General features: G+C 38.2%; 2 protein-coding genes across 2 annotated transcripts; one reads left to right on the top strand and one right to left on the bottom strand.

The window, feature by feature from the left end:
• Positions 1-432: 432 nt before the first annotated feature.
• On the top strand, positions 433-10,124 carry LOC117235658 (microtubule-associated protein futsch-like). The gene is made up of 2 exons (XM_033497903.1): positions 433-8,460; positions 9,187-10,124. The coding sequence occupies exon 1, from the start codon at positions 476-478 to the stop codon at positions 8,444-8,446; it is 7,971 nt and encodes a 2,656-aa protein (XP_033353794.1). The 5' UTR covers positions 433-475; the 3' UTR covers positions 8,447-8,460; positions 9,187-10,124.
• Positions 10,125-12,940: 2,816 nt separating this feature from the next.
• LOC117235668 (alkylglycerol monooxygenase-like) lies at positions 12,941-17,602 on the bottom strand. Its single transcript, XM_033497923.1, has 9 exons — positions 17,346-17,602; positions 16,957-17,081; positions 16,103-16,254; positions 15,915-16,018; positions 14,876-15,038; positions 14,628-14,779; positions 14,072-14,206; positions 13,460-13,573; positions 12,941-13,365 (listed from the first exon to the last, which is right to left on the bottom strand). The coding sequence occupies exons 1-9, from the start codon at positions 17,580-17,582 to the stop codon at positions 13,063-13,065; spliced, it is 1,485 nt and encodes a 494-aa protein (XP_033353814.1). The 5' UTR covers positions 17,583-17,602; the 3' UTR covers positions 12,941-13,062.
• Positions 17,603-18,787: the final 1,185 nt, after the last annotated feature.

Here is an 18,787-nt window from a genome sequence, read left to right on the forward strand (position 1 = left end):
GAGAAAATTCTGGGAGGATATTTCAAGGAAACGCGAGAGTTATCAACGATCGGAGTCCGAAATGTCGAGAACGTCGCAGTTAACGATAAACGAAAGCGACAGTGAGTATATACATAATATTACCACAGAGGACACGGCGGATATCGTCCAGCAGATGGACAAGTCCGAAACGTTGGAAGATTTGAACGTACCTGATATTTCCGAGTGCTCGGTGGCGGAGAAGGCTCAGTATTTCGAGGAACAGATACAGAAAGAAACCACGAAAATTCCACCCAAGTTGCTTCAGCAAGACTCGTTAAAGTCCGAGAAAGAGAAGCTAACGAAAACTAAGATGAGCGACAAAGAAAAGCTGGACAAAGATGAGAAGTACGTGACCGAATTGAAGCAAGTTACGAAGATGGAAGAAAGCAGAGAAATCGTTAGCTTGCAAAGGGAAGAGCGGAAAGAGGTGGAAAGGAAGGAGACGAAAGAAACGATGAAATTGTCTTCTGAAGATGAGAAAGAAAAAGACGAGAGTAAACCAACCTACGTGGATGTAAGTGCTAAAATAGAATTAGCCGAAGCGAAACTCGATGAAACGACTGAAAAGGGAGAAAGGAAAGAAGATGTGGAAAAGACGGATGCCGTGCTTTCTATGCAACCTCTAGAAATAAAGGATAAGCATGTAGAAAGGGAAGAGCATATCGAGAAAGAGGCGGAGCCATCGATGCCGACCGAAGAAAAATCACTCGACACGACGCAGAAGACGGAAGAAAGTGGCGCGATGGTGGAAGATCGATTAGTTGAGTTAAAAGTTGAACGTGTTACGAAGCAGGAAGATAGAGCAATTGTTATCGCCGAAGTACCTGTACAAGATATCGTAAAGGATGTAAAGGTAGAAAGAGAAGATACAAAACGGTCAATTATGGAATTAAGCGCGAAAGAAACGAAGGATGTAGAGGAGAGACATAAGGATGTTGCGAAGTCTGTGGAAGTAAGTATGCCGCAGGAAAGCATAAAGGAAAGAGTAGAAGTAAAGGAGAAGGTGGAAGAACCAACGCTGGAATTAACGACAAAGGAAGAAAATATAAGAGAGAGGGTGGAGACAAGTACGGAAGGAGAGAGGACGAAAGAAAGTATAGAGGAGGAACGAAAGGAAAAGCGAGAAATTGTTAGCGAGGTAATTTTGCAAGAAAGTGTCGACCAGAGTCTAAAACGACAGAAACGAGGAGAGCAGGAGGACGCGATCGCGGAGGTAACTGTAAAGGAAGACGGTACGAAAGAAAAGGAAGAATACAAAGAAGAAGCGATCGAAGAACAAGAGGAAGCTATCGCAAAGGTAGCTGCAGAGAAAGAGAGTACAAAGGAGAAGATGGAATACAAAGAAGAAGCAGTGGAGGAAGAAGAGGTCGCGGAAGTAACTGCGAAGGAAGAGAGTAGGAAAGAAAAGAAGGAAGATAAGCAAGAAGCGACGAAGAAAGTTAGCGTAGAAATAGGTGGCGAGGAAAAAGTAGAGGATATCGAGGAGAAAGAAACGGAAGAAGAGAAAATAACCGACGCGCGAGAAAAAGAGGAGGAATTGCACGTGATAACAGAAGCTCCGGTGGAGAGAAAGTTACAACGCGAGGTAATCACGGAAAGGGAGACGGAAAGGGAGACGAAAAGGGAAGAGGCGCAAGACGAGGTTGTCGAACACGTAGAAAAACAGGAGAAGGAAAGTGAAAAAGTTGTTACGGATGTAATCGTGCGGGAAAGAGTTAGAACGCCGGAGATAAAAGAGGAAGACGTTGTTAGAGAGAAATCGACTGGAAGACGCATTATAACGGAAGAAACTACCATTATCTACAAGGTGCAGAAAGATGGCACTCTGGTTCAAGAGCAGGTGTTAAAATCGGTTCAAGTAGAAGGAGGAAGCGAGGCTTTAGCCGCCGCGCTAGTTCAACTTCCCGAGAGTAAGATCGAAACGAAAAGTGTCTACGAAGTGGAATCTACGAGCGAAGTTACACCGGAGATTACGTTTACAAGCGATATCAGAAAAGAGATGCAAAAATTGCTGGAAGGTGAAAGAGCGACGGAAATCGAAGTCAAAGATAAGACGAAGGAGGAGATAACGTCGATCGAAGAAGAAAAATCGGAGAAAGCATCTCCTGTGGCGATCTCATCGATCCAAGAGGTCGAAGACAGAGAAATCAAAGGAAAGAGAGAAGAATCGAGAAAAGAGGAGAAAGAAGAGATTACGCTCGATAAGAAGACGGTAACCGAGATGGAAACGAAGCACGTTAGGAAAGAATTCGAGTCGCGTATTCCCGTTTCAACGGCAAAGATAGATAAGGACAAAATGCAAAAGGAAACGAAACCGAAGAGTATAACGGAACTAAAACAGATTCCGAGTAAACTCGAGAGCGACAAGGAATTAAGCACGGAGGAACAAGAAATTTCGCCGACAACTAAAAAGAAAGAGTTCGAATCTCGAATTCCCAAACGTGTTATAGACATCAAGCCAACATCGGATAAAGCTGGAAAGAAGGACACGCACGTTAGAAAAGAAAGCGAATCGTACACGATAACGGAAAAAAAATCGAGCGAAGAGGTGACTTCAAAATTGGAAGAGCACCTAACCACGAAGAGCGAAACACAAACGTTTTCCAAATCGTTCGTCGATCCGCAAGAAGCTTTCAAAATGTTCGAGGACATGGAAAGCGCAAAGAGCGAATTCGCCACCGTCACTTCGAAGATCGATCATAAAACTTCCACTACGACGGAAAAGAAGGAAGTGGTGTCGTCGGAGATTTCCAACGGTAGGGACAAAGTAATCACGCTGGAGGAGAAGGAACGCGTGGAGAGGAAGAAATCGTCGGAGTCGCGATTAAAAAAAGAATCGCCGACCGAGACGTTGGAGGAGAAGAAAAGCAAACACGAGGAATTAGATAAAACGGCGATTCAAAAGTTGTCGATGAATTTGACGGATACGCAAGAAATAATAGACGCAGCTGCCTCCGAATCGAGAACCGAAACGAAGAAGGAAGAGACGTTGAAAAAGTTATCCGACAAAGAGGGAGTTATGACTCGCGAGGCGGGTAGTAGCCTGTTAAGAGAAAGCGATGCCGACGTAGCCATTCGGATAAAGAAAGATATCGGTGGAAAAAGGGACGATGAGAAGGATGAGGTGAAAACGGTAGAAGGGAAACCGGCGACGGAGAGGATATCTAAACCAGTTGCAGATTCGGATCACATCGAAACGCTCGCGCAAGGAGAATCGCGCAAAGAAAGCAAAGAAAGTTTCGATGTTATTCAATTCGTTCCAAGCGAGAGGAGGAAAACGGAGGAGGAAGACTTATCGAAGAAGGAAGAAGAAGCGAGCGAAGCAATGGAAGAAGAAGCAACAACACCGAGAGAAAGTTTAGAGGAAAAGCAACGGCTAAAGTTTAAAGAGATCGAGGCACGTACCATAGCGGAGACTTTGATTCAATCGATCGAAAGGGAAATCGAAGCAAAATCGGCAGAGGATTTGAAAGCAGAACTACTTGGCAAAGGATATCTGGAGCAAATTATAAGCGAAAGCGTTGAAACGGATCACGAAAAACTGGCTGACGATTTGACGCGCAAGTTCGAAAGTATCATGAGGAAAACGATGGACAAGCAAGCGGCACAAATGAAAATCGACGAAAGTTTAATGGAATCGCCGAGACTGAGGTCGTCGATACAGGAAGAATCCCTGGACAAAAGTTCTACGAGAGACAGTATAAGCGTCAGCGAAGATATAACTAAAGACGAGGAATCGTCTCCGCAGGAAAAAGAAGAAAGTTTTCCTCTTTCGTCGTCCCAGGCTAAACTGCAAGACAGGGACATTACGATGAGCCCTAGCAGCATATCGGAGCAAATAGATTTCGAAGAAACCATCGACGTCGATACGGACGAATTGGAAAGCGTGTCGAAACCAATCTCGAGTGCACAATCTGAGAAACAACGATTCAGCAAGTCGAGCAGTCAAATGGAATTGCAAAGAGATTTCCAGAGTGACGTTAGTTTGCCTCGGGATAAGATCGTGTCGGAGATTTCAGGTGCCAGAGTTCTGGAAATTCTCGAACCTGGCGTAGACAGTCAATCCAGGGAAGATTCGGTCGACGTGCCTTCTTTGGAAATGGACGAACATAAAATATCCGAGCAGACAAGTAGGGGAATTCCGTCGTTGCACGAGAGTGCCGAAATGGATTCGTTCGATAAGATGGATCAAGAACGGGATATAACGATAAGTCCTAGTACCGTATCCGAGGATACCAATATAGATTATTCCTTGGTACAGGAGTCTTCTCAGCCTATCCCGATGCAGAAGGATCTGCCGACGATCAGTACGAGAAGAGCAGACAGCTTCGAGATCGAAAGTCCTCCACTGGTCTCCCCGAAACCGAAAGTTCGCGGACTTGAAATTAAACCCGTCGATTGGATGATCGGTGACGAGAAAATTGAAATATCAGAAACGCTGCAACCGTCTCAGATTTTCAACCAGGAGTTAGAAGCTTACGAATCGATGAAGAAGAAGGAACGATTATCCTCGTTGGATGGATCGACGGATCACGAACAAGAATCCGGCACTAAATCTTCGGAAGAGATCAGCGTGATAGAATCGACGAAAGAGACGGTCGCGGACAACGGTCGCGATAAAAGTACGGCTTCCTCGGTCGGTGAGACGAAATTAACGGCGATTCCTGTCAGCGAACAAGATTTTGACAGCGAACTGGTGGAAAACAAATTGGACGTTAGTTGTCAGGAGTTGGTAGACACGTTACAACGAGAATACGACGCGAAGACGCCTATCAAAGAGTACATTGAGAGTATTCAACGAGAAATATCTGGCGAACGAATCGTGGAAGCGATGGAAGAGCGAGAGGTTTTACAAGCGGACGAGTCCGCTTCGCAAGAACGTCCCGAGGTTCTACCTGCAACTACGACAGAGAAATCTTTGGAGGAAGAAACTCGAGAGGAAAGGATCAAAGAGGACGCGTCTTCGGTCAGCGAAACTTCTAAACGCGAGGAAATCCTTTCAAAGTCGGGAATCGAACTGAAATTGGAAAAAACAACGACGAGATCGTTAAAGGAGAGCGAGAAACCCGCGGAAGAAGTATGGCAAGAAACGACAGACTCTGAGAAACCAGTACGCGTGGATGACGTGTTAAAGGAATGGACGGAAGCTTATTTGTCGAAAATGAAACCCTTAGGCGACGACTATAAAAGGCATATGGAGAAAGCTACGGAGAAACACGATAAGCCTGGAAGATCCACGACAGTTCCTTCCGACACTTGTGCCTTTAAAATAAAAAAAGACGATCTCCCTAGCGTTGATTTAAGCGCACGATACGCTATAACCGTTCTAGATCAGGTAGTTAAAAAAGAAATAGCCGAAGTGAAAGAATCTTTAGAAGCAGCGAAACAAGACCTGATAGAGGAATTAAGCGAAAATAGCGAAACTGTGATTCAAATTAAAGATTCCCCTTCAGAGTTCCGATTTAAATTACAACCCGAATCCATTCCGAACGATTTACCATTTTTATACACACCGTCGTTCCCTGAACAACAGCCGCACGAATCAGATACCGAAGCTGTAAAGAGCGAATCTCCTATCGATAAGTCGATGCCGTACGAAACGAAAGATAGTACAGAAAGTAAAGTGGAATTAGAAGAATCCACTTCTAGCAGTATCGAAGAACCGGTACATCTACAAGGAGACACACCTGTGATCAAAACCGAAAAGTCTGACGCAGAGACTGCTGCGATAACCGTCCACGAAGATACGAAAGACGACGAAGAGGAACATCCTAGTCCTGTACCTGCTAGCAGATCAGGCTCGGACATTGACAATAAAGACGAAAGTTCTTCTTTGGCTTTGCCACGCCCGGTACTCAGAAGACGACAGAAACCCGGTAGAAGTTCTAAACGCGTGGCATCCGACAGCGACGCGGATCTTGGTTCTAGTTCCGGCGAGAGTAGCAATTACCAATCTTGCGATTACGAGATCGGTAGCGGCAGCCGACCTAGTTCTTCCGACGTAGAGGCTTTGCAATCCTGTGGCGTACCTTCTGCGACGGCTTCGGAATACGAAACCGCGATGATGTCTATCGAGCATTCTTCCTCTTCGAAACCAACCTCTCAGGAGTACCATACAGCAGCCACCACGATGAGCTCGCGCGAGTCTATGAAATCTCTGACGTCTTTGAGTTCCGGTCATCTTGGTAGCATCGACAGTACCAGCGAATTGTCGGAAACGTTGGTGCCTTCCGAAACTGACGCGGAGAAAGAAGAAGTGGAAGAACGTCTCGACGGTGCTCTGGAGGAAGAACACACCGAACAGTCGGATTCTTCGGGCAGCGATATACCGATCGACGAACCGATAGACAACATCTATAGCAGTATACCTTGCCGTATGAAGCGATCTTCCGAAATGATTTTCCCACAGGTCCTCGATAACGCTGCTCTCGAGGTTGAATCCACGGAGGAACTGACGACGAAAGACGCCAAGGGAATTGATTTCGCTACGTCTACCTTGACCGCGATACCCGGTACTCTTCGATCTGTAGATATAATGACATCACGGGTTTCCGAACACGGTGTACAGAGCGTATGCACCCAGGTGATTTCGACTCAAACCACGTCCGAGACCGAATCATCCTTCGAAAAGGTGGAGAGCGAAACTTTTGACGCGGCAACGGCCGAAAAGGACACGGAGGAAGTAACGTTGGACGTACCGATGACGACCGAGTCCGAGCTCTTGGAGCAAAGATACGTTGCGGCAGGAGTGTCCAGCGAGAGTCCTGAAATGTCCATGCAGACGTCTACGCCATCGATAATACAGCAGACGAGTATGTCGACGTCGTCAACATCGGGCGTGTCCATCGATACGGTCGTAGGAAAGGAGAAGTCGGACCGTCATTCGCCGGATAGCGATTCTTTCGAGATGGTCGACAAGCCTGATATCATCGACGACTTTGTAGTTATAGAGGAAGTCGGCAAAGAGGCCGAAGAATACGATTCCGAAGGTAAAAGTATACGTATTAGTTCCATACCGCAAGCGAGTAGCAAACAGTACGATCGAGATCTTGAGAACCTTATAACCGAAAACAAGCAGGATTCGCAAGTGTCGACCAGTCAAACGTCGAAAAATAACGAATTATTCGATTTTGAGTCGGAAGAAAGTCCACCGCAGGTCTCAAACGACGATCAGTATTCGCAGTCGTATTCGGACGAGGAGCAATACGAAGGAGGGAAGAAATGGATAGAAATGCAATTTCATGCCGATCCCCGAGTCTACGATATCGAGTACGATCGAGGCCCTCTAGAAGACATCAAAGAGGAGGAAATTACCGACTTTGAAGCTGGCAGTAGTAGATTTGGAAGTTTAGGTAGCCATAAAGAATCGATAGGAAGCGTGGGTAGTATGCGCGGTAGCTTTGGAAGCACACCCGATTACGATGTCTTAACGGGTAAAAAGTATTTCACTAGACCATCCGATCACGATAACGTATCGTTGAGCTCGTTGCAAGAATTCGAAAACTTGGAGAGCGCCGTCGCTGCCGAAAATTCGAAGAGATTACAATGCGGTTCGCACGATTCCGTTAATAACGGTAGTCTTCCAAGAAGGTACATGACTAGCCGATCCGGCCACGGTGACGATATCTCACTGTCCTCGTTGAAGGATTTCGAAGGATTGGAAAAAGCGTGCAGGGAAGCGCACTTGATCGAATTGCGCGCCAGAGAGGAAGAGGACTTGCTGGAACACGAAAGTCCCGAGAACAAGTACAAATTGGAAAGTCTACCGCGAACGAGGATCGACACGAGTACGGCTGGCTCGTTCAACGCGAGCACGTCGGGATCCGATGATTACGAGAAGAGAATAAAAGAGATCGACGAGATCATACGAATAGCTCAGTCGAACGTGGAGAAATTTGATCGGCAGGATGATACGACGGAGGACATTTCGCAAATCGAAATTACGGACGTTGAGAAAATCGGAGCTCAAGTTGGCGTGCAATCAATCTCGAAGCCGGAGGAACCGGAAACTGTACTGCCTCTCCAAAGGGAGAGCAACGTTATGGAAACGAGTACGGATTCTCTGGAGCTGGAAGATAATATGGATAAAAAGCATCACCCGTTGTGTCGAAGCTCCGATTCGTTAGAAATGAAAACCACGCTAGACTTTCCTTCGTTAAGTTCCGACTCGTTGAACAACGTGCGAGATGCGAAGGAGATGCAATCGGACGTAGCCGAACATGCAAGCAGCGTTAGGCGTATTTCTTCGGATTCTCTAGATATGCCTCTGTTGGAACTACAGGATGCTGAAAGTCGCGAGAGGCCAAGCAACGAGGACGATCATTCGGATGGCGTGACGTCGGACAATTCTCTAGAGCAAAGGTCAGAAACGGTGGACACGGATAAAAGTGATAAAATGAGGACAACACCAAGCACTAATACATAGGAATATTTTCGTAGGTACGTATCGTATGAAAAGATTATGTTCGACAATGTAGTTACCGACGTTATGGTTCTACCGTAGTCATCGTAGCGTGTACTACCCTTAAGCCCTTTGCTTTCTGTCATCGCCGATAAAATTGCGTGAATTCTAATTCTTTGCGCGGTAGTAGTACATAAATATACAACTAAGATTAACCATACAGAGTTATGCTAAATTTTTATCGCGACCGTTGCTCGTCGAAATATCGGATAATTGGTTCAAGAATAAAAAGTACACGAATGATTTCTATTCGTTCGCTTGGTTCCCTTAAACTTCATTGTCGCGTTATAGTGGCCAATTTCGTACGATTATTCGAACGACTAATTATTATCGAAGAATCACTTCGAAAAATTCGAACGCTTGTTTTTTAGGAATTTTAGTCTTCGGAAATATGCATTGTCTGAGCGGATATTCGTAACGAGTGATTTTAATATCCGAACACTGTGAAACGTTTACTTTGATGCATATAATTCTTTCGAACAGTAGCTCGATACAACCCGTTCCTTTTTTTTTTTTTTTTATATTTCGCATATCATTCGAAGACTCGTTTTTTCCTATGCAAAGAGATACGATCGTTTTCAATAGCATTCAACAACGCTTTGTCGCTTTGAAAATTTGTCCTTCCATTGTAGCATATCTATATCCATAGATGTTGCTCGTTACGTATCGTGCGTTTGAATATTAAACTCGTTATCTCGTTACAGATAGTGGACCATCGAAGTGAATTTGTTACAACATTGATTCTTAAGGCTACAACGATGTATTATCGAGCCAGTTCAAATGCTTTACGTATACAGCATAATATGGAAAATGATGTACTAAAGAAATACTTGCGCGCTGTGCATATGCAAGATATTAATGCATTTACCTTTATTTTATGCCATGTTTTATAAGAATACGTAAATTGTTTTACGATGCTTAAGTCGAATAGTTATGATATTTAAAATATAGGATTGTTATGAAAATGAGATAGGAATACGAATGACGCTTACTTATTTCGTATTAAATCCGTACTAGAATGTAATTGCTTTCCATTTACTTGTTTAAATAATTACGAATATCTTGCTTCGTTGTTCACGTTTGTTTGTAGCGATTAAGTTTATATCGCAAAATTGTACTTTTAAATGTTATTCATATTGTCCTACTTGTATGATAATACTATTTACATAAAGTGTCATGTTTTGTAAATTTTCGATTATAACGTGTCATTGTGACTACGCTTTCTTAAGGTGTTGACAGTTACGAACACTTTATATTGCATACTGATTTTCAAGAAACGTTTACGAGCTCTAATACTCGTTAATCTTAATTGCAAGTGTTCACGAAAGAACAAATATATTAATTAAATAGAAAATTTTATATACGAACCGTAATATTTAAGGTTTTAGGAGAAAACTATCGAGAGAATGCATTCTCTACGTAATATACGATGCATATGTGCAAATGTTGTAGACATTTTTTGTATGCGAAATTTTAAACAATTACGAAATTTTGCTTTCGTCTATTTGCCGACGATAAATTTCATGTATTTTATCGGTCATGCGAATTTTACGTTACGACAAAATTTTAACGATGTCTTTCATTTGTCTTCATAATCTGTTTCTTTCTTCATCGATGAAAATATAAATCTATATGAACCAAATAATATCATCATTTATTGAAACCCCAATGTTCATCGCAATTGATAGTTGCTTGGATAACATACTTGATAGAACTTCAATTATAATAGAGCAATAACTTCGTCTATACGTAAGGTAATTAATAAACGCAAAGTCATACGCGCAACTAACAAAATATTGTAAAATAAAATGAAGAAAACAATGAAGAAATACAAGATACATTCAACATTCACGAAGGCCTTTTTTCGGTAGTTCCTTGCATCCTTTATTTAAAGATAAATCATCGTTCTTAGAAGCGTTCGTACATCTTCTCTCGCCTGTCTCACACACTACATACATACATATGTTTCTGTATTTTCTGTAAGTATGCCTATGAATATGTTCTCGATTTTGAAGAGCTATAACAAAAACTGATTGATAGCCAAAAAGTGAAACGAAATAAAAAAGCAAAATAATGGAAGTAACTTACTTGCCTCTGAAATTCTACATCGTTTCTTTATCCATTGCACGATAAATATTTATAATTATAAATAAATTCATAACGATATCTGTTGCATGTGATTGTCAAAAAAAAAAAAAAAAAAGAAACAAAGACATAAATTTGAAATTTATAAAATTTTAAGAATATACTTTTTAATTTTGTTATATAACATTGGCAAGTCATTTTGTTGTATCATTTAGGAAAGGAATAAGAGAAACTATTTGAGAACTAATTGTATTAAACATAGAAATTATGCAAACTATTGTACGGTTGGAGCGTCTAGACCCAAATGGGGTATCACAATACTACTTACATTAACTTACTAATAATAGCTATAGTTTCATTACTAAACGATTAATGGCTTTATTATTTTTATCAGTCGCTGACTTGATTTCTAAATATAATTTTTATCCATATTATTTTCAGCAGAAATCTATCGTTACACAATTCATATATTTATTTCCTTAATCATGATTCATAACTTGATGTCGATACACTTTAGCCTGACGTATTCGCTTATGGTATATACCGACGTATCGAGAGTGCATGATACCAAAGATAATGATAAAAATCAGAAGACTGTCAATATTTATGTTCCTCGGAGATTATTCATGCGATTGTATGTGTGTTACGCTATTTCATCGTTTCTTTAAATGATGTATCAAAGTTCGTTAACCTCGAGCGTCTTCTGTAGTAAGTAAGTATCAAGTGTTCTAGCAAACGGAGTGAATTATGAACTTTGTTCGATTCTCACATTGTTTTACCTAACATGAACATAAATATCAATTAAAAGATGTGATTTTTTATACTTAGGATCATTTGAAAACCATAAGATTTTTGGGTAATTGAATGTATTTCTAACATTTTTGTAACTCGAAATCTTGTAATTTCGTAAAAAATAAACATAACAAAAATTATAATCTATCCTACTTGGAATCGTATAATCCCATTTACCTAATCGCAAGTAGATTCGCTCCACTTTTAAATACATACAGCAGATATATTTTGAATCATCCTGTCTGGTCTAGTTTTTCGCACGCGTAAAGAAAAAGTACAATGCTCTTTAACTTTTACATATTTTCTAACTCTCAAATTGATTTTGCACGAAAAGGGAACGATGATTACTATAAATTCGCAAAATCCTGTAACTTCTTCTCTGTAACATCCTGTACAATACTTGCATATACCTAAGTAAGCGCATAAAACTATTTATAAATTTTATCTGCGGAACAATCAGCTGCAAGGCATATATTCGAGTTAACAATGCCGTTTAAACGCTTGACATCCCGCATTCTAAACATACTTTGAACAACGGCCATCTAAACCTGTTGCACACGTAAAAGAAGGAATAATTCAGGAATTTTAGAGCTTCCAATGTTTCAATCCAATCGAATACTTTGTCATAAAATTTCGTATAAGAAATATTTGGTAATTATTTATAAAGGGACCCGCCTCTCCGATTTCGATGATTTTTTTAATGTGTTGTAGAAATTAACATTTTGAACATTATCCATTCGCATTATAAACGAAAGATAAGAGCTAGGTTTAGGTTGGTTTTTGTATTTGTTGGTTCGGTTGTTGTACTCGCCTGCCTCAAGGCTACCGGCAATACTTACGCGTACACCGCCACAGATGCACAATTACACGCGCAATTGCACACGCGATTCACTGCAGCGGTACCGACAATCTTTTTGCCAATGTATATTTCAGAAACTAAGGCCGAGCGGGGGTTACACGCATAGGGAAAAGTTGTTCAAAATGTCGATATCTGAAACATATTCGGAAATCATCGAAATCGACGAGCTGCTTTGTTAATAATTGCCAAATGTTTTCATTATGCAATGACGAAACAAGTACATTGAGTGTAAGAAAAAGTTCTATTCTTTTTGTGGTTTCAATAGAATTCAAGGAACCAAGGGAACCTGTTTGAAATAAAATCGCAATGGATCGAAGATTTAAAGGAGACCAATGACGTAAGTTCAGGTAGAAAACTGATTATTATAAATCAAAATTTTATAGATCTGGTTCACAATTTTTGTCATATATAACAACAGTATATATATGGTAGTGTATACATGATATTTTTGATTACTATATTAATCGTATTCAAAAAGTTATGTTATTTTCTTATTGCTTGTAGAATAATTTATTCAACATTTTTATGAAACAAGCATATAATACTCTGAAATGAACGAATACTGAATACAAAAGACATTTCATTATCTATATACTTCTATATTAATTGTGAAAAAGTTTTGTAGAATTGCGAATATGCCTATGTACAGAATATAGCTAATTTTTTATTCAAACGAGGATAACTATGGATAAACCTTCACGGTCATATCAATAAATACTTAATTTCTATATTCCACGATATTTATTGTTTGTGAAATGTGTACAACAATGATATCGAATAATGTATTATTTATCACATAAATATCAATGAGACAGAATAATCGTATATAGTGTAAATACAGAATTTATGTGTAAATATTTTCATCATGCTCCGTAACATTAGTTTGATTCCTATATCTTGCCACGGTTATAAAATTTGATTTTACTGTATGGTGAAAATGTAAAATCCAAATGCAAAACGAAGTTACATATACATAATAGATATATAAATTTATGGAACAATATATTTTGGAGAAACTTAAATAAATAAGGCATCGAATGAATTCCAAAATTCCAGCATATTTTGATTTATCGAATAACAAACCAATAGTGGTAAGAGCAAGCAAATTATTAATAACGATAAATCCTGATGATATGGTCCTTAAATCCTATATAGAAAAGTATTTAATATTTTAAAAATAGACAAGTACAACGTTTGAGCGTATAAAGAAACAAAGATATTTAAATTACTACGATGCTCACCTGTGTTTCCTCGTATATTTGAAGATGATGATAAACAACTAGGCAAAAGTGTATAATTACGTAAATGTTTTGCCACTGCGGTATATAATTATCATATTTAATCCTAGATGTAACCTATTGGAAATAACGACAATGATATTATTACCATAAACGTGCTTTGAAATAAATGTATTCATGGTTATGAGATTCAGTGATCGTGTGGTGAAGAATACCCATAGTAAAACCAAACCGGTTTATGTGGTCTTGTTGGTGATTCAAACTAGTACCTGTGCCATATCGGCATTCGCTGTTATATGCCAATTACATAAATCCATTAGTATTCTTAAAAGCGAATTATATATTCGTAAATATTATTTAATGATGCGTCCGAGCGTTTGCAGCGAGCTCATTTTACTTTCATACAAGTACTTTCATACAATCTAATTCTCTTTCTATCGGTTGAATTATTCATAAAATATTGTTGGTAATCAGAAAATAATGCAGTGTACAACAGGAGATAGTGCATTTTTCAAATACGTTTGTGAGTCGATTCTAATAATAACAGTAACGATATGTAATACCGATGATAATGTAGTCGTAACAACGTAAAAGTGTATAAAATATAAAACTTACATTAATTTTATATTTATCCAGACCTAAGCGAGGAATACCTGGAAACCAACTAGGACCTTTCCAGATAACACCTAACTTGTCCATAAAAGTTGACATCCGTGTAATCTTTTTAAATAATTCTGCAGTGTAAAATGTCTATAACAATTCAAAATTATTATATTTTATATTAACAAATGAAATCGTTATGCTATATACGAATGTGTTACATATACTGGACCAAATATATCTGAACGTATATCGAACAAACATGCATTGCTATAAACAACATGAATTAGTATATTAGAGGCAAAATTATTGTAAATTACATATAAGCATAAATAATTTAATTTGTAATTTTCATGTCGATGCAATTGAAAATATTCGATATACAAATTAATCTATAAATGAACGAATTAAAGTATGGATTACTACAGTTCATTAAAATGTAGATTAGCTCTGAAATCATGTCAACCGAACGCATATTTACATAACTGATTGTTAGCTTATGTAACAGAATGATCGTTCGTTTCATTAACGGTTAAACAAAGAGACATGGTCTAAACAAATATGACCTTACCTGTAAATACAGGGGATTAAAAGATTGAGCACTAACAACTAAGCCATAAATTATCTCTTCCTTTTCTTTTTCTCGCACGAATGTTCCAAATAATTTATCCCATATGATGAGAACGCCGCCGTAATTTTTGTCCAGGCAATATAAGTTGCAACCTATCCACGATATATAATAATTATAATTGATAATAATCGTAATAATGATTATTAACAATAACATTTAATATAATATAAAACCCATCTGTCCTTTACCATGATGTACACGATGATGTTTTGGTGTGTTGAATATTAACTCGAACGGTCCAAGATCATCAATGACAGTCGTGTGAATCCATAATTGATAAATTAAATTAAACTGATTATGTACGATGAAATGCGATGGCGGTATAAATAATGCAAGAGGTAAATATAACATCTGTAAACAGATTACACACATGTATCTCTATAATATAGCGTGGAATAACATTTTTGTACATTTGCACAATTGCACATTTGCATATTGTATATATATACTCGATATTTTATCTTTAGAGAAAGTTTATGCTATAACGTTATAACGTTTATGCAAGATTATTTATTTACAATTACAAAATTACGTCATATCGATAGAATATGTTTTAGATATTTCAGGAAGATGTGACTTACAAAGATGTGATTAACAGCAAAATTAAAGCATCGTGAAATTTTCGTTGAATATATCTTCACCTCCTGAACAAAAATCGTACGTTAATCTGTCTAGGGCCAATTCGAAGAATCAAGCCTCTAGTAACCTCAACCTCGTTGAGAATAAATTGATTTTAAGGGAAATACTACAACTTTTCACTTTTCGATCTTTGCATTTACAACGATTTGAGTCACGAAAATAATTGTTCAATTTCCGAAGGCACATTTAGTTCCGTAAAATCGTTGAGAAAAACAGTATCTTGACTTGTCCATCCTGCTGACTAGTGTAAAAGTGTCTACAACGATATAAGCGATATAAATGGCAAAATACATTTAACGAAAGTAAATTCGCTTTGCTTGTGTTTTTTTTTTTTTTTTTTTTAGTATCACAACAATTCAGAGATCCATACCCTTTTCGGCAAAAATTTCGAGATCTTTCAATTTTGCTGCCAAATGTATCTTTGAAATCGTTTGATAAATTCTTTCATTCATTCATTCTTTCGTTCATTTACATATAAATAAAAAGAAAACGCAATGTGTACGCAGATATGCGAAACATCGAATTTCCTTTCTTTTTTTTCATTTCGTAGCGTGGAACATATCTGTATGTAACACGAGCGATACTTACGAAATTACACCAGTGTTGCAAGATGGATTGCCGCAGACCAACCGCGAGATTGAATTCTTCGCTGCTATGATGTACTTGATGCTGAGCCCATAAAAAGTGTATCTCTGTAAACGGGCGAGAAACACTATAATAAATTTGTCAAGTAGAGGATGGACAATCACACACACATGGTTGGATAGGAATTTAACCGTGGTTACTGCGGTGAACCCAATAGTAACAGAAATCCACCCCCACGGCAGTGATACACCAAGTCCATAGCGAGTTCCAAGGCAGATTCCACCAGCGACATCTCTCGTAAATTACGATGTACGCGTAATATTCGGCACCACGGAAGAGAGTACTGGAAGGTATCGTTGAAGATATTAGAGACGAATCACCCACTTCATCGTCGAGATAATTCATTTATAAAAAAAGAGTCGAACTCATTTCGGTGTCACTATTAATTTGCAAAGTTTGATCGCGATTTTCGGTCGAAATATACGATGATACTTCGAATAAGACGACAGGTAATATATGTTGATGCGATTATTGGACCTAGTATTAAGAATTACTAGACCATACAAAAGCATACATCGTTTTGTACCAAGTACCGTGTCAATTAAAAATACGCATTAAGAATTTATGCCTTTTTTCGTATCTTATATCGTGCTACTATATCTACATTTAAGTAAATATGAAATTAAATTGTACGATTACTAAAGGTTTCTGATGCCTTTTAAGCTTGAATTATTCGCGTTTATCTTCAAGAATCGTATTCGATGATGTACTTGTTAACCAATAGAAATGTTTCAGATGCTGTTATCGAAAAGTTGTAAATCGGTATATTTTATATATGATAATTACGAAGAAATTTGTAATTCCTAAAACGATATACGTAACTATAACAGGACGGTTCTTTTATTACCATTGAAATCCATAAAGAAAGATTTTATTTTATCGTTGCACTTTATTTTCATAATATCGTACCAATGTTTAAAATTTGTCTTTCTTAATTGCAATGGGCGGTAATTGCGGATACATTTCAAAAGTTACCTATGCTTACCGGCTAGTTTCTTGCAATATCCATTGAGACAAGGAAGTCACTTGATCGTTCAAGCGGAATCTTTTCTTCTTAAAGGCCAGTATAATATGCTCAAATACGATAAGGACCAAAAATGGTAACCATACCTACGTATACATTTATCTTATCTTAATTGATGCAATATTTATGTTTGTTACAGTGTTATCGATAACGTATGTATCTACGTATTATTACATAAACTTCGCGATATACGAAATTTTGTCTTCTTTACCGAATACCATATTAAGATTTAACGTAAAAATATACAAAACTTACTATTCGTTGATTATATAAATAATTTTGCGGCATCAACGGTAAAAAGAAAGACGCGTTTCGCGCTTTATATTATTATAAAATATAAATATGGTTACCTGCTGCTGATAATCGGGAACTTCGTGTGGGAATTCGAAAATTGTCTCATAGGGGTTAACAAGATACCAGAGTTTCCCTGTGTGTTTTAACTGATCGATCAAATCAGCCTTGGAAATATTCATTTCGTTCGATGCTATAGTACGTTGCACTTTGATGTTCAAATAATTCCTGTTGAACGACGAAACAAAGCAAACCCAGTGAAGCGCTATAACTCCATCCGATTCTGTTTTAGTCATCGAACTGAATGCACGTATCGTTTATATATGTAAGTTCGAGCTAACCGAGGACACGTGAGTATGTACGCGCGATGTTTATTTCACGGCCGTATGTGGTAAAGGCGCGACAATGAAGATAGCATCTTATTCGAATTAAACTATGCTAAATATATCGATGGTTGCTAAAAATAAAGATTGAATGGAATTAAACTGCATTCTGCGACACGTCTTAATTTCACAACACGTCGCATCTTCATCGCAAGCTCCTCGTATTATTAACGAAGTGATCAACGAATGTTTATCTATTGGACGTTTGTGTCATCTATTGGATTGGACATCTAAAAGCGAACATTACCAATAGAGTAATGTAATTTAAACATGTATCGATTTCCTTTTTTATCGTATTCTTTGATACAAATATTGTTTTGATTTTCGTCGAAAGCTATGGTGTCGGTACATTGGTAACCACTAATTTACTGTAAGCTAATCAAACTTAATTTAATTTTAATTAATTTACAGCTTAAATTTCACTTGAATCAAATTTAAACTGTAATTAAGATCGTTGAACGTTGATTAAAAGATACACGCGATTTAAGAGGGAAGAATTAATCGCACAAACATTTTTTGCCATATTTTCTGAAAATCATAATCGACATACAGACAATAATTAACTAATATAAGTTTACGCGCATGTTGTATATTTTGAAAACGTAACGAAGACGATAAGAGACTTTACGGATTGTTATAAATCGCTATCTTCTCTCATTTTTTCAATATCACATGATTTTTTCGATATTACAGACAAACAATGATGTCATAAAAGATACGTTGGAAGAATTTATAAGAGTAGGAAAACGCATGATACACCACTGTATGCAAACCTTCAGCGTGTCAGACGCTGCATTGGCGGCAGACAGGGTGTTTCATAACACGCATTAATTATTCTCGCAAGAGTGGGCAAACCAATAAATTATACTATTGCCATATGCAAGATTGTTTGTACATTTCGTATGCCAAATTTAATATTTCGGTTAATTGCACATAACGAATAAGGTTACTATAAGATGTTGATATTCTCATTTTGAACTCGACTTCAAAATTGATTTTTAAACAGAAAAGGATATACGTACGTAAAATGGAATATAAAATAGATTTACGTTCTTCAAACGGCTTTCGAAAATACATTAAAAATAATAAATTAATATTTGCTAACGTACATGTGTATC

Source organism: Bombus vosnesenskii, unplaced genomic scaffold (assembly GCF_011952255.1).
Source record: "Bombus vosnesenskii isolate JDL3184/JDL3185 unplaced genomic scaffold, Bvos_JDL3184-5_v1.1 scf7180000013319, whole genome shotgun sequence".
Taxonomy (NCBI): domain Eukaryota; kingdom Metazoa; phylum Arthropoda; class Insecta; order Hymenoptera; family Apidae; genus Bombus; species Bombus vosnesenskii.

Bases quoted from the DNA above. Each gene is read 5' to 3' on its own strand.
- LOC117235658 (XM_033497903.1), top strand. From the start codon at position 476: ATGAAATTGTCTTCTGAAGATGAGAAAGAAAAAGACGAGAGTAAACCA.
- LOC117235668 (XM_033497923.1), bottom strand. From the start codon at position 17,582: ATGACTAAAACAGAATCGGATGGAGTTATAGCGCTTCACTGGGTTTGC. The intron at 16,255-16,956 runs GTAAGCATAGGT...GATACCTTCCAG, and splicing joins ATATTGCAAGAAACTAGCCG to TACTCTCTTCCGTGGTGCCG. The intron at 14,780-14,875 runs GTAAAGGACAGA...TATCGTGGATAG, and splicing joins ACATCATCGTGTACATCATG to GTTGCAACTTATATTGCCTG.